The sequence below is a fragment of the Ptychodera flava genome, chromosome 21, assembly GCF_041260155.1.
Source record: "Ptychodera flava strain L36383 chromosome 21, AS_Pfla_20210202, whole genome shotgun sequence".
Taxonomy (NCBI): Eukaryota; Metazoa; Hemichordata; class Enteropneusta; family Ptychoderidae; genus Ptychodera; species Ptychodera flava.
The window spans coordinates 7,464,945-7,481,166 of record NC_091948.1 but is presented as its reverse complement, the minus strand read 5'-3'; the positions used below and the strand labels follow the sequence as shown (position 1 = coordinate 7,481,166).

General features: G+C 40.0%; 1 protein-coding gene across 2 annotated transcripts in view; it reads left to right on the top strand.

Annotated features, from left to right (window-relative positions):
- The first annotated feature begins 8,589 nt into the window (after positions 1 to 8,589).
- The window catches only part of LOC139121264 (photoreceptor-specific nuclear receptor-like), a 34,208-nt gene continuing 26,575 nt past the window's right edge, over positions 8,590 to 16,222 (top strand). The window contains exon 1 of one of the 2 annotated variants that reach the window (XM_070685999.1): positions 8,590 to 8,688. In XM_070685999.1, the coding sequence (XP_070542100.1) occupies positions 8,658 to 8,688 (31 nt within the window). In that variant the 5' untranslated portion in view covers positions 8,590 to 8,657. Of the gene's footprint in view, positions 8,689 to 12,803; positions 12,937 to 16,222 lie in introns of those variants that run through there. The other variant, XM_070685998.1, reaches the window with a different exon arrangement.

Sequence of the window (16,222 nt, the reverse complement as noted above, 5' to 3'; positions counted from 1 at the left end):
TTTGATGGAACATATCGTGACCTTAGATGGAATTATCTGCAAATATAACAGGTTATTTGTAAATGATTTTAGGGCTTCTTATTATAGAGCTGTAAAACCTACATAAATGAATATTTAATTGGAGTGTTTCAAGCAGGTCAAAGTACTCTCAGACTTGATGCTACGAAGCATTACATGTCCCGAAAACTTGGTTGATTGCTCATCATGCGAGAATAAATGCTGGTTTTAGCGTTCCTTGCGAGGTCAAGTACGCCCTCAAGAGGTCAAATATCACTGTTTTCTTCGGGCACTGTCGATCTCTGACTCAACGCCTGTAGCGTAGATGTATTGCATCGCAAAATGTGTTAACTGGCCAAACGATGCAACGCCTAGTCCCCATTGCGCAAGTGCTGCAATTTTCAAAACCCATATGGTTGCCCCCGCTTCGTCCCATAAACCACATCCTTCTTTTCATAGTTTATTCAGCAACATGTTTCTTCGCCGCTATTCTATCCCGTGTGTACCAGTATCTGTACTTATCACAGTCTGATAGTTCGTTGGTTGGTCTGCTATATCTTCGTCTGAAGTTTGATCTGTCAGCCCTTTTTCTCTTTCTCATTTTTATGTTCATTATACTTTTTTCTCTTTTGTTTCAAATCCTATTTTTACTACAAGCTTTGACTCGGTTCGCTATAATACTTTTCCTTTCCTGACGTTTCCCGTCTGACAACGTACATATCCCCAGCCTGTCTCTCTCTCTCTCTCGTGTCAATCGTTTTTAGTCTCGCTCTCGCTCCTCCTCCTCTCCTAAACCCTCCACCATCCTTTCAAAGTTCACAGCACGTAACAGTAATGTAACACAAATTTTTCAAAATGGGAATAATCAATTCTGGACACAATGATTTACAACCTGGTGTTTGTTTTTTCCATCCTAATATTGAGTGTGCCACGTTTACACTATAGAGGTATTTCTATAAGATAACCCGGGAGCTACGGTATACACTATTTACATATCAACAAGCGATAATCTCTTGTTAACACAGGAAAAGTGTGCCGTTCGCCGATGTCGATAGGCTCGCGTCGTTATCTTCATCAAGTGCCGAAACTTGCCGACCCCGTGACCTTATGTAAATTTAAGGTTTTCAAATTATATCTACAACAGCTGCTGGAACGCTTTCATTATAATTACGACGCTTAATCTGAACCTAAAAAGTGCATCGTGCTCTACAATCGGAGTATATTGAAAGACATATACAGAAATTGTTACACGCACGATCTTTATTGAAAACTCGCTCTCGTTGACTCTCGTGTGATTTGTACTAGTACATCATATTGTGTCGTTCATCCCCAAATTCTGCACGCTTTTTCAACCAGTTATCCTCGTTTTACAGCATTTATTTTCCGTTTCACTTTCTTCGTATTTTATATATTTGTACACATCTATATGTTACGTGTTTAATCTTGGAATATCAAGTCAGAATACCAAACCTTTCTTAAATTGCAAAATCAATCAGGCAAGTTTGCAGGTATTAACGATGACAAATACTCTTTTTTTCCGACGAGGATTTGTCCAAGTAGTAATGTTTGTACTGAATTGAAGTCGTCTACAGTGTACATGTACTTAATGAAAGAATAAATACATATTAATAAACAAATTAGTGTTCATATAGATACACAAATTCATGTAACAGTGACACACACATATATAGATATACATATAATATATGTGTGTCAATATATGTATGTGTGCATGTGTATGTGTGTATATTGCTTTGTACTTGAAGTAAGTTATGTTGAGAGAGAGAGAGAGAGAGAGAGAGAGAGAGAGAGAGAGAGAGAGAGAGAGAGAGAGAGAGAGAGAGAGAGAGAGAGAGAGAGAGAGAATGTGTGTGTGCAATGACACGAATCGATTTACTTTTTGTACAAAGTAATAGTACTGTATACAGATATCTCTCTCCCTCTCCCCTTCTCTCTCTCTATCACACAAACTCTCTTTCTCTCTCTCTCTCTCTCTCTCTCTCTCTCTCTCTCTCTCTCTCTCTCTCTCTCTCTCTCTCTCTCTCTATTATATATATATATATATATATAATATATACACATATATAATATGATATATGAATATATTGTATATATTGTATATATTATATATATATATATATATATATATATATATATATATATATATATATATATATATATATATATATATATATATATATATACTATGAAGCAAGGCAATGTTATTATATGCGACACAGAAAGTTACTTTTGCCTCATCGTCGCATGGACATATATTATTACTGGTGCTCTCGAAAATTTAAGTTTCCCGCCAATTCACAACGTCGGTACAATTTCTATCATTTTGATATTATCGGCGGCGTTAAAATACGACACTGTGATAATTAGTAACATCGGGAATGGTATCAACAGTTCGTAATGAATCTCCAACTAGCATTTGACATTTTACGAAGGAAAGTAATTTTTGTGAGACTATGTCTGTCTTCCTGTTTTCTTTCCTGGTCTGAATCATGCTTCTTTATTATCTGTCGGGAATTCTTTTTATCATTTCAAACAGGAGAAAGACTTTCTTAATCTTTAATCACGATCTGTCACAAATTAATTAACTGGGTCTTTTCTTTCTAAGACTTGGCAAACACTCCATAAGCCAGGCATTCAACACCATTGGCGATCAGGCATAGAATCTGTACCTTAATAACATGGAAAACCCCCGAATTAATTTTACCTTCCCACGGATCATCAGATTCTGTAATCTTTTGAAATGATTAATCTGACTGGCATCGTCTGCCATTTTTTTCATATTTTCATTTTTTTCTTTCCCTTTTTGTGCTGTACTAGCTCCCTGAGATGTGTCAGAGTTGGAGCTTGGGCTGCTAGCTCACTAAAAGCTATACTAATCCGTGGTTTGGGGATATTATTTTAATCTAGTCGTGGTACATTCCCCCCTGGCTACACAATGAACATATCATAAATTGTCATGGAAAGGCTTTCGCGACTATGGGCGAGTACAACACGTTGAAAACTATCTGATTAAATGCAACTATTAAAGTAATGGACAACGAGGCTGACATCTTCTATGATTACAGATTACAAAAGTGAGCAGTTACTTGTAATATTCAACGCATATGTAGATGCGCCCCCTTGTCTTCGGTATTGACCTAAAAATTTATTGACACCAATATGTGGATGAAATCATTCCCCGTATCTTTTTCTTTATCCATCAATATATTGACTTCCAGTATCTGCCAGGTTTCACTTTACCGCATAGCAATTATCTGTGTTTAAATCTTTGCCGCTTCTAATCCCTCTGTACACACCAAAAAACTCTTTCCGTAGAACCAGGCCGATAATGTTTTTGTTCAATTTCAGTCGAAAATGATATTGTCAAACTTCATTCTGGCGCAAACGTCTACGTGTAAAAAGGTTGTTCAGGTGATCGATTTTGTTCGATAATTTTTGGGCGGAGGGGAAGACCATAGGAGTAAACGAGCCTGCGTTCTGTCTTCGCTTTCAAAGGTCATGATTAGAAAGGTCAGAAAAGGTCACGTGACATATGAATAATATTTGAACAGATGCAATATCTGTCTTGTGTCGTTATTTTTCTTGATAATGTTTAGTAGAGTAGGACACGTTTGGTGTGTTTCAGAGTCTGCATAAGCAGACAAAACTTACATCTCGTTACAAAGTAGAAGAGCTGCTCTGAAACAGACGGTAATATATCTCCCTGGCCATATAATTCTGACAAACGTGCGGGGATGAATGACACTCATTTAACAGAGGTAAAAAGAAGCAACTTAAGAATCAGCTAAAATAATAAGATTTCCAAAAGCTCTTTAAGAAAACTTTGATGGAATTCGCGGAGGTGCGATATTTTTCTTTATCTAATTGAAGACGCTGTGCTTTCATTGGTCTGTTATCGCCCGGAGGAAATATGTTTTTATGGGAATATAAGTACACTCTTCCGTCAGAGTGATGGAAAGCTTTGACAATGTAATAATGCTTTGGTAAAGGGATAAAAACAACTTAATGTGTGAAAAACAAGAATAAAACTTACAGAGCAGCGTTCGTAATAGGATATGTCATTGCATTGCAGAAAAGATTTTACAGATGCGAGATGAGCGTTCTAGCGATTAGTGTGGGTTCTAGTGATGAGATAGAAATTGAGACAACTCGGGATGTACTCCTATGAACTTCAAATTATGGAATCCAATTTTACAATATTCGAATCGCAATTAGGGTGCTACCCGCGTTTTGACCTCGATAACGCTAATTTCTCTCAGTAGAGAGCATTGAAATGAGATTTTTGCGTCGCGTTTGGTGAACATTGTGCTTCCCTTCGTGAAGAAGAGCAACATCCTAATACCTGTATTTTATCTTCATATTATCACGTGGCTATCACCGCTCAAAACAAGCATTACTGTGGCAATGGAAATAGTCATGCAAATATTTCTGTATCGAGATCATTTTTTTGCGCGCTGTGTCCAACTATATTCGGAAAACGGCGTTCGGAAGTTGAACGAAAGGCGTGCCAGTGGTTATTACCCTAAAACTCTTGCCCCGTAAAATGTCGATAGTTCGAAACTCGATCAGATCCTAAAGAATTTTTTAAAAATGGAAACCGGGTGGTCATATGCTGAGTGATGAATATTTCTCTTTACATATTGCATGGGTATCGCATGATCTGCCGCATGATCTGATTGGCCACAATCTTTTGCATTGCTTTACCTTGTTCAGTCACATATTGGCAGCCATGACGTAACCTACTTTTCCGCGGCACTTGTTGGTTTTAAAGGGCGATATAATCGCCATCGATTAGCTAAGTCAACAGCCCCCAATTTTTCATGGGAAGGACATTTCCCCTTTTCATGTTTTTTGAAGACAGCTAGCGCTTTTTGTGGCTTATCTAAACTGGCGGTATATGAACTATCTGTGGAGCCACAATGCATAACTTGTTCGGAACACAATCTGCCGAAAAATGAAAGGTGCAATAGTTTGCAAAACGTCATTGTTAAGCAAAGAGCATGCACCAAGTTTGATAGGAGCAAATTTTACTGTTGTGTATCACGTGTGATAAGTCCGCTTTAAAGTTTAATTTCATGTGCACTTTCACGAAGGCGCCAAAAAGAAGTTCTCAGCCACGTGGTGCCCACGCGCGTCGTTATTGTTCCCCTGGTGATCATTGTTTGTAAGAATGGGTCATTGTGGGGAAGAATAGTACTGGCGCAAAGCGACATGGACAGTTATGATCTATCGACGCAACTTTATATTTTGAGTACATCTAGCCATCTTAATGTTTGTTGTGTTTTATCTATTAATGTTTTTTCATGGCAGTAATGAAGATTACATACAAGTAGCGAAGCTTATTGACCATTTTGTGTATGGTAAATCGAGAAAGTTTTTTTTCGATAGGAACACTTTACTGTGTTGTCCATCCTCCATGGACTGTTACAGTTCGACCGATAGTGCTTTTTGGGAAGGGAATGGCGATGTCGCTGTGCCGTCAACTTTCTCACGGTTTTTCGGGGACAGCGTCTGCAAAGCAGATGGATGCTTCAAGAGGTGTTGCTAGGCGACCATTTGACTCAATATTGACGATGCAGGCATCAAAGAGCACCAACAAAACAGTAGAGTTGGTCAAAAGATTAAAACCTAGTCTGTGACAAGTCATTCGTTAAACAACCCGCTGCATATCGATAATGGAACACGCAAAGCAGAAAAATGTTCGCTAATCTGTTCTTTATTATATTTCATGTTCTGGGGAGGTCTTACGGCAGCTGTTCGCCTTGCACCGACATCTTGTTGGCTCGTACAATCATCGTGATATTATTGAAGCCGTTGGTCGCTATTCAAGGAGGTGCTTCGTACACTGCAGTGGTGGTGTCATACGGCGGGCGCTGTGCCTATGTAGTAGCACTATATTACGGACAGACTTGCCGGTATCGTGCACACTTTACACCGAAGAACGGACGTCTGCTGATAACGCTTTGATTCAACACGCTCTCGATGTATTGCGCGCGCGCCGTCTACGAAAGTGATGCACGGAAAAAACAGTCACGCCTCTGTTGCCCGGCTGATTATATTTTCCAACTCCTTGCTACGATCGTGACTCGCTGCTGAAAAGCCAGAACGTGCGCGTCAAATACTCTCTGTGACCTCATCTTCGCACTTCGATATGGATAATTTCAGCCGTCTCTCGCAACTACCGTAAATTTAATGCCAAAACAACACGAAACGACGTCTCACAGTCGAGTTCATCTCTACGCTCTACGAAGATAACTTGACTCCAACGTTCATGGAGTCAAAAACGAGCTATATCTGTTGTAGGAGATTTTTCAAAGTTCATTGCTTTGAACAAAGATTTTCGTGCATCGACTAAAAAACCCCCAACTACATAGACTCAAACTTATATATGTTCATCTGATCCCATGGACTACACGGCAATACGACCGAGAACACCATGAACCCACCTTTCATGAGAGAACTGCCGTGATAGCTTAAAAAAATCTCAGCTTTTTGCCACATTTTCTGTAAGTTTCTACGAAGAAAAAGAACCAAAACACACCAAAAAAAGACTCCACCATCATTTCCCATTCCCCGTTGACGTCATGAAGAACAAACGTGTTTTACTTTTTGTTACAAATATCTACATCGTAGCAATTAGTTTTCAAGAGATCATAACGACGGCACTTGTCGAGCTAAAATAACACTACTTTTGCCGTTTTTGTAAGTTTAGGAGGCCGTTTCTCATATTTGAAAACTTTCTCCCAAGCGCATTTGTATATTTTTGCAAACGAGAATTTTTATTTCTTTTTTTTTGCGATGCCAATTTCATCTCTCTTTTTGGAAATTGTCACGTATATGGTAATTGAAACACGGTGAGTATCAGTGCATGAACGACTTATACTACGCTTTGATCCTCACCACTGTGTCTAAAATTTGCCGAATAGCAGAGGTGAGTCGAGTTTTGCGCTATTTGTTGATGAAGAAACTCAAAGAGTCTACGCTGTGCCCTCCCAGGATTACACAAAGGAGTGTTTGTGAAGCGCGGTTGTACTGTACAGAAAAATCGTCCATTCCGATCATTCTCTTAAATTTCTTATCTCGATCATGGAAACAAGGTGCAAAGTGAACGAGTTCTTTCAGAAATACAACTTCAATCGGAGTCGTGGAGTCAGTCTACTCAACAGCAAATCGATTGTGTGTTCCCTATCTCCACCCTCTCGCGCCCTCTTCCCCTCATGCCCTCATCTGTAAGAGGTGCTTCTTCACGAGAACTTTGAGATGTGTCAATTTCAGGTGTCGGTGTTTCTTTATCGCGTAGTGGTTACTATCTGTAAGAAGGTCATCAAATCTACATCACCCCGTTGACCCTGGCAACAACGCGCAGGCTATCATTCCAACAGGTCGATACACTGGTAAGATGATCTTCGGAGCGATGAGGAACACACCGCCTGACTTCTTAAACATTTATATTTTATAATATCTGCAAAAAATGAAAGTCACTGTTCTGTATTCCTACAGGCAATTTTGTTTCGTTGGAAAATGTGGAATAGGCAGGTGCATCACCGAGCTAGAACACGAAGGCCTGGCTTTATTGACGGGCAAATCGAACCTGTCATTAGAGTGGGTATTTGCTGGAACGTATACATGTAGAGATTATTTCGAGGCGCCATTCTGTGACGAATTAACATTTAACGTTCAAATTGTCAATAATAAAGGAATCTGACCTGCGCCCATTATTAACGCTTAATTAATTGATGTATTAATTCATTGGAGAGCCTTAAAATAGTCTCACTCTCTCTAATATCGCATATATAGTATCAACATGGTGTATATATATATAGTCAAAGAACACATCTTTAATAATGACAAACGCTGAGAAATTAGTCGCCCCAGAGCCGTTACGTGAGGCCAACACCAACCTTCTATTTACAGTTTTTGCTTTTTGTTTGTTTTCTTCCTTGAAGTCTTCAGTGTCTTTCCATTCATGTTCTGTTTGTGTCATTTTTACTGCCTCGTCAAATGCGCGACAAGATGGGCTCGATGTCCGTTTTGTGCTGTGACATTCTGGCTTTGAACACGCCACAGTCCAATAGGTCGATCTTCTTTTTCGTAGGCGGTACACCGACACCAGGTTTTATACCTAACATGTGATAGGCGGTACTCACTTACCGTATTATCATACGGGTTTTATTACTCTACTTCATTCCCCGATCCGTCAAAGAGACTGGAGTCTGATAATGTCTACTTGCCTCGGTCTTAGCCCGTCATGTTGGATTTCATCATTCAAAAAAAGTGAGTTTTTGGAGGCTTTTTGAACTTACTGTTGCCACCAATGTGTTCTTTGGTGGTGTTACATTGTCGCCTGATTAGTCTAATAAATAGCGACTTATTGAAATAGTTAATGTTACAGTAAATGTAAACCATGTCACATGCAGTTAAGCTGTCAAGTATCACGACAACAACCAATGAGAGAGCTCCATAATGAACAGGTGTAATTGAAGTCACATGAGACGTGTTGTTTGATTGGCCCATGCTGTATTGAACTCAAGAGCGTTTTGTCGCTTATGTGGCTGAGTCTACCGTTATCTATATAATCAGTCAGGTTTTTGGAGCTGTTCATCAGTCGGTTGTAAAACTAAGCTTGCATCTTGTCAGCGATGGAACCCGAAAACATGGACATTGTGACAGGTAAGCCCAACCTTTCCCGTGATAAGGTCAGAATGCTCGAAACCGTGAAACCAAACCATTTTTTTATTCCTTAAGGTTACAGTAGACCTTATAATTGGCGTATATATATTCACTACCGGCGTTTCTAATTACTATTTTCCGACGCTCGACAAGTGGGAAAAAGTTTGTGTTTGATGCATTGGTCCGACATAAAAAAAAAACCGGTGCGCCTTCTTGTTCAGAGTTCAACATTCCCCATACGGCATGTCAGCAAAAAAAAAGACAACACGCCATTCTCTCCTGCAGAATGGGAGTCGGACGGGATTCTGTCGCATTACCGCCCGGAATATCTAACAGATGTTAGTCTAACAAGAAATTGCTATTGCCTTTTTCGTGTCTTACAATTTCCCCGTGAACTGTTGGTTTTCAAATTCTATCATCGCGGATGGTGGGGTAGTTTAATCTTTGTAAATCCGAGCGCGGGATTAGCAAGGCCTTAGCCATAGCCCACAATAACGTTGATAATCGTTTCTCCCTATTCTCATTACATTGATGGTGTTTTCGGCGAAATTTAAACGAATCCTTGAAGCTAGATTTCTTTTCATTTGGTTGCATGGATGCGTTTGAGTCGCATAGACGTCCCAGGTAATCGCCATTAGTCAAATTAGAGGCCACTGACATCACTTTTTTAACTTCGTGTTTTGCTCTTTTTTTCTTCTGCGTCTGTGTCTGTGTGAGAAAGCTTTTCGGGGAGTGTATTAACAGGGCTGCACGCCCATTGCTACGCGTGTACAGAGTCATCTCATCTCTATTCCAATCAAGGGAAGCTTACAGCATAGGGAACTTCATCAAAGCATTGCTATGGTTGTCTGCGGATACATTTTGTCATCGGCAAAAAATATTAAATTTTTAATGATCGACGATATTAAAAGTGCGGATACAGGCATTTAAGGTGGTTTAATTTTCGATATCGATTCATCTGCTATTGACTGCCGATGATACTTCAATAGATCGCTTTCCAATTTGTCGTATTTTAGCCATGCGAGAATTTCAAGTGACCGGCTCAATTGGAAAACAGCTGCTTTTGTTCTTATGAAATAATAATGCGCAGTTTTCATTCGGTATGCACCATACACCGACTATCACAGCATTGTTGCCAGCCGTAGAAGTGAAAATCCTGTGGAAGGATGGGGTTGAGGCGGGAAGAGAGAGAGGGAGAAAAAAACGTCTTTGCCGACAACGGCAACTCGCTGGTTCCTGTCACCGGGCAGTTTTGGGGACGCCTGTCCGCTTGAAAAGCCTTTTAAAACGCGACAGCGGTGGGAAGCCACAGGAAATACACTCAATAGGTGTGTCTGTTCGGATCAGGAATGACAAAGCTCGATCTAATACCCGGTATTAAGCTTTCACATCACATATGTCTTCCTGACTACCAAAGCATCGAGATATCAATATATGTTGCCCCATCCTTGTAAGTCACATTAGCCACGTCGAATGTAACAGTCATAAAGACTCCGTGCAAATTGGTCGTAAAGTCTCGCCCTTATCAAAGCATGTTGCGGTATTTGACGAGAAAGTTTTTGTTCGCGCGAGTCGGCTTTCATCGGCAAAAATGACACTATTGTACTTTAAACGTCGTCTATAGAGTATGACGTTTTTACACTTCATTACTCCATCTTCATTTCTCATATACCAGTAGTTGGCTCATCTTCATTCCAAATAGTCTCGGTACAGATAGTTGCACTCTGGCCGAGAAAGACATATTCAACGGACACTATATAGGTTTTTGGCGCCAAATCTGCACGCCATTTAGTGCCAGTTTTCTCTCACCTCGCGATCAACCATCACTCTCATCTCTTAAAAAACTCGCTTTTTTAATATACACGCCGTATATATAATGTCTGTCGCTGCACGGTTGTCATAATTCAATACTGGTCAAATTATTGCGCGCTGTTTGGACACAAGTGGTGTCGATAATTCCCTCCTATGTGCTGGTCGGGAAATTTAACACAATTGAGGGATTTAATATTAGATTCTTAATAATATTAGTGAGTGGAGATTGGGAGTCGATTAGCAATGACACTTGCAAGAGGATTTCATTGAAAACGGGATAACACTAATATGCCGTATAGAGATTTCATCAGTTGAGACCATATCTGAAGGTGGGTTGTACATTTCAATAATGTTGATTTCATTTACTCTCTCACTTTCCCCTCCCCTCTGTCGTCACCGCCACAAAAGGAAATTGGCCCGGAAATCAACAATACCATTATCTTGAAGTGCTGTATACAAGCCTACACACTACTGTATCAATCTACCTTATATTGCTGTTTCAATTTTGGACATATTTTTTGTATCAAGTATCAGCGCCTACCCAATTTTCCTCGTGCCTATAATTTGCATCGCGTCATTTTTTTTTACTTTACTCGGCGATCCCGGGCAATAGAATTAAGTCGGAAATAACGAAATCAAGTAGTGCTCCATAGTGGTCAGCTGTCACGCGCATAGAACGTTTACAGATAACTTAATTTTCGGTCTTTCATTCGATACGCCGGTGAAGTATCAGAAAAATAGCAATCAATGGTGGAACGGATATTGCTTGAAGCACCCGGATAGAACAATAGATAAGGCACAGAGAACATGCAAAAGAATGAGGAATGAAGCGCCGACAGTCTCATACCCTATGAAGTTACATGAAAGCTTTACCATGAATCGATATGTAGAGGATCTCTAGTTTTTAACCGTTACTTAAGCAATATTCAAGCAATTCCATTCCGTGTAAATCTGTCATCGAGTGTTTTAAGAAACACCGGCATTGAATCTTAGAATCCCATTTGACTTTTTGAGACAGATCTTGTTTTTCGTCAGACAGAGCGATTTTTGTAGATTAAGTCGATCGTTGTAGATCGGCGGATGAAATGTGTCCCGTGGTCATGGTATCGGTGTGTAGGGGAGAATAACACAGACACAAAGGCGTGAAGAAAAAAAATTGATTTCATGAAATCGCGACTTTCAGTCAAAATTCGATAAAAGAGAAAGCTCGCCACAGGTACCAAGTAGGTAGATGTTTTTTTCTGATTCATAAAGTACTCAGAAGCGATGTAAGAAATGGGGACGGTATTGATAGTACTAGCGTTTACCGAGAGAGAGTACACACCTGACACGGTTAAAATTGAAACGCCGACGGTGAAACAGCTCAGAGCACAGCGTGTTTGAAGTGAAGGGAAAATCGACTCATTCCAACACGGACATAGAGAGAAAAAATTAAGCTTTGGACTGAAAAGGCCCGAGCGAAGTGATCAATGGAAAATGTCGATAGAAACTGATGTAATATCAGCTAGCAAAGATTACACAGCAAACAAATCTAAATGGTGCTTTCTAGAGCGAATAAACACACAATCCGAACCGTACAATGCCGCCTTCATTAGACTGCTAACCTCCCTCTCGACATGGAGTCACAATCAAAATAAAAATGTTGAAAATCAAATCAAGATTTGATGCAGAAATTAATCTAGACACAGAAAACGTAGAGGGATAATTGAATTAGTTTTTAATACAGGGCTTCCTAATGAATTGCTTGGCCTCCTTGATTTCATAGAGAGATTTGGTCGCTTCGGGCTACTTGTACTGCGCCTCTATACCCGCCGATAACATGTAAACGACCGTCGGGCGGTGGAGCCTTGTCGCGATGTGCTCTCTTTCCGGCGCGTTGTATTTTTCGTTCAAAATGAAGATTGAACAGTGTAAAGTTATTTCGAATGATCTGAAATGATTTTATTTCTTTTGTGCAATCTTTTGCGGCAGATTTCACCATGTAAGCCCTGTATAAATATTAGTTTGACCGCAGGATACTTCTAATAAATTATACTTTCACTGCTGTGAAGTACTAATTTTACCGGATAGAAACCTACTAGTAATTTTCACATTTTGATCGACACGTACCTTTACGTATGTGTCCCCAGATATGACGTGTCGCTGCTTTATTTTAGACATACGGCAGTTGAACGCTTATCACATTACACAATTTAATTAAATATTGTTACATGTACACGTGCGAGGTAGAGAGTATGACGTAAGCTCGTGTATGTTATCATGTATAGAGAAATAGGCAGACAGACAGACGGACGGACAGACGGACGGACGGACAGACAGAACGACAGAGACAAAGAGACACGGATGGCATGGAGTGAGAAATGCGTGGCACGGACGAGGACGAACGCGGGCACGGGAAATACAGTCTGGTCACTGTAAAAAAGTGGAACTTGAAAGGTAAAAAATGCAGTTCTTTGTAAAATGGTCTGTGTTTATTTCACAGCATAATTACAGCACTAGAAACGCTATTTCCATCTCGTCGGTAATTGTCGCATTATGTTGGCGATATGCGTCAGCTATTAGTCAAGACACACACGCTGTATTGGCTGCCGTGTGGAAGGTTTGGTCCAGGTGCCAAGCCAGCATTAGCAAGACGTTCAGCTTGTATTGGCAAATACGCTCTCATCACATATAGACGCCGCTTAGCTCGCTCGCCAGATAGGCCTGGCATCTTTGATAATGTCCAATCGATGAAGTCTCGGTTTATTTTGTGTTACTGCTTTACGGTTAGCAGTTTCTCTTGAGTAGCTCTCGAGCGAAAAGAGAAAAAGCCCCGTTTGATTTTACTTGACGCGCCTAGACAGCCCCCTTACCCGCCTGTTCACTTCCATTAGGGCGCCCATCGAATCTGATAGTTGATGCGTGAAGTAACAATGCCCGTAGCACAGAGGTGAAGGAGTGCATGGTACTTTTTAATTGCAGACGCCAGAACTGACTAAAATCACACAAATTCAGATGAATAGTTGATGGGATGAGAACGAGCTAATGAGGGCGTAAAGAGACACCGAGGAATACATATTAGGCGAAATGTTCGACGGCATTTTCGCTTGTCGTCGGATCATTCAGACTTTATAAATGTTTTAACGGGTTACGAGGAATCAAAGTAAACATTAAGAATAAGATAGATAACGCCTCCCTCGACGGTTAAATCACGGCCGACTCCCTGTTTCTTTAATACGAGTGTTATATCAATGGCGATCATAAAATATGGATATCGGGGAGATCCGTGTTTTTAAGGATGCATCTTGTCGAATTACCGGCACTACTAACCACTGCTGTGTTGCGATCGGTGTCAGTATGACGGCGTGTGACGTCATCAGACCCTGTACGGCTGCTGCCGTAAAGTGGCATTGTTATTAAAACAAGGAAACTGCAAAACTATGTCTGTAGCAATTGATGGTCGGGTTGGTCCTCAAAGGCTGGATATTTGTTCTTTGTCAATCTTCGTAGGCTCAACAACTTTCTATTTCCTCTTGACATCGGGAAAATTATGATTTAACTTCTTGGTATACTTTTAGTGATTATACAGATCGCGCAACATGCATTTTTTTCAGTAGATCTTAGAAGTGTACTTTTTTGGTGAACTACAAACGAGCTCGTATTGTACATTTCACTCAAACTGATTTTTGTTTGTAAACAGGCAGTGTAAGCGTAGGTAACTAAAAGAACGACAGATGTTTTATCCACAGTTTCAAAAGTCATTTTAAAATGTAATGTTTAAACCCATAGCTATTACCATTAGCTGACAGTATAGACTTTTTTTAGGACCGGTTTTGAAAACAAGATCTCTTATTTTCGTGTGTCTTTTTTTCCTTTATGTGCCGTGGTTTTTTTGAATATGCGTCCACTGGCTTAATAAAAGCCCAGGACAGTTTACAAAGCATATGTCACAGCCCTAGACGTCGCAGTTAAACAGTACTTAGCCCATTTATTAAAACACTTGGCGCGGCAACAACAGACACTCTTCAATTTGAGATGCGTGTTGTGCAAAGGCATGACGATTTATGACCTTCCCCTAAAAAAGCATTGACGAGGCACTCCTAATGTATGACCGTATTGTACATCGAGTCCCATCTGCTACAGTAAATGACGTATAATGCCAAAATTACCGCAAATGTGATGGGATGTCCATATCCGCGCTCAAAAAAAAATTATGTATCGAAGACACCCTGAAATATATGTACTAGCCAAGCCGTTTCAAACCTCTCCTTTCCGTACTCTGGGGAGCTTTATTTTTCATGGAATCAACACACGCCTTTTTTTGCGGACGGTTTTTCTTGATCTCATTGAGTAGTAAAGAGGATTCGTAATGCACAGTGTTAATGTTGTCAAACAAGAGCCCGGGAAGACTATAAAGTCGCACAAGCCAAATTTTCGTGTTTGAAAAGCGTTGGCGCCTATTACTCTTCACATAGAAATATGCTTCCTCGATAATTGCGTGTGGTTTAACAGTTTGTGATCTTATAGAGGAGAAAGGAATTAATTCTTTCCATAACACGGTTGGTTTTTTTACTTTTTTCTTTGCTTTCGGAGTGTTTCCGACCTCGTATTTTCGACTCATGTTAATTTTTTTTCTCTGTTCTATCTGTCTGTCTGTCTGTCTGTTTGTCTGTCTGTCTGTCTGTCTGTCTGTCACAATCTAAACACAATCTATGAAGCGTCACTTCATTCACAAGATAACCACTCGCAAATCTGCAAATGCAATAATGTCATTTCATTATCCGAGATGTTTTGCTGTTCCCGCATAAAGGCGGTTTTAACTTTCCACCGCACGTCAATTTCTTCAATTGAGTCCTCATATTATCTTCCATTCACAACCGCTCACATGGGCACCTTACGTTCCAACCATTGAGCGTCCATATTTTCTGTTAGACACACAACAATGTTCCCGCAGAGTATATTCACGAAGAAAACCAACATTGTCAATTAAAGGCATTGAGGAAATATGCCAAAGTACAAATGATTAGCACTGGGTACATCATTAAAACTAAACGTTTTAACTTTTTCTTTTGTTGAGTCGTTTGTTGTATGGTTTGTATGTAAAGGCCTATCCATTGCGCTTTTGTTACGATGCTGTCCTTGGTGCTCGAGTAATTAATCTTAAGGGCTTTCTGAAGTTTGCATATGTCGCCTAAACCCATTACTCCCATCACTCCCATTTCCTTATTGAGATCTGACTCAACCACATTTTCTTTGAAAAAAAACCAACAAAAAAACTCGAACTAAAAGTTTTGGTAGGGAGAGCGTTTAAAGGTGGTGCCTGCAACATACCAAATATTGACTAAAAGTAAAAAAGAACTTAGAAAACAATGATAAGGCCAAAGTAATAAATTCTTTGTTTTGCGTCTACTCTAAATGGGAACAGGTACGCGTCTAAGCAGCTGAAAAACACACACAAGAAAATTAACACAATGTAATTTGATTGCAGCAAATAATAAATTGTAACAAAATTTTAGTTCAAAAAAGCTACGCGCTTATGTCCTAAAATTTCCTATTCAAATACAGTGTGTGTTTTTCATGAAAACTTTAAAAACCTAAGCGGGCGGGGACGCAAAACAAAGAATTTAGTTACTCTGGCCTAACGCCTGAATCATGATCAAGAACTGTGTTTCTCGACTGTTCACGTCTGAGCCCGTATGTAGCCCAGTCTACCGTTGGGCCAGTCTCTTCTCATTGCTGTGGC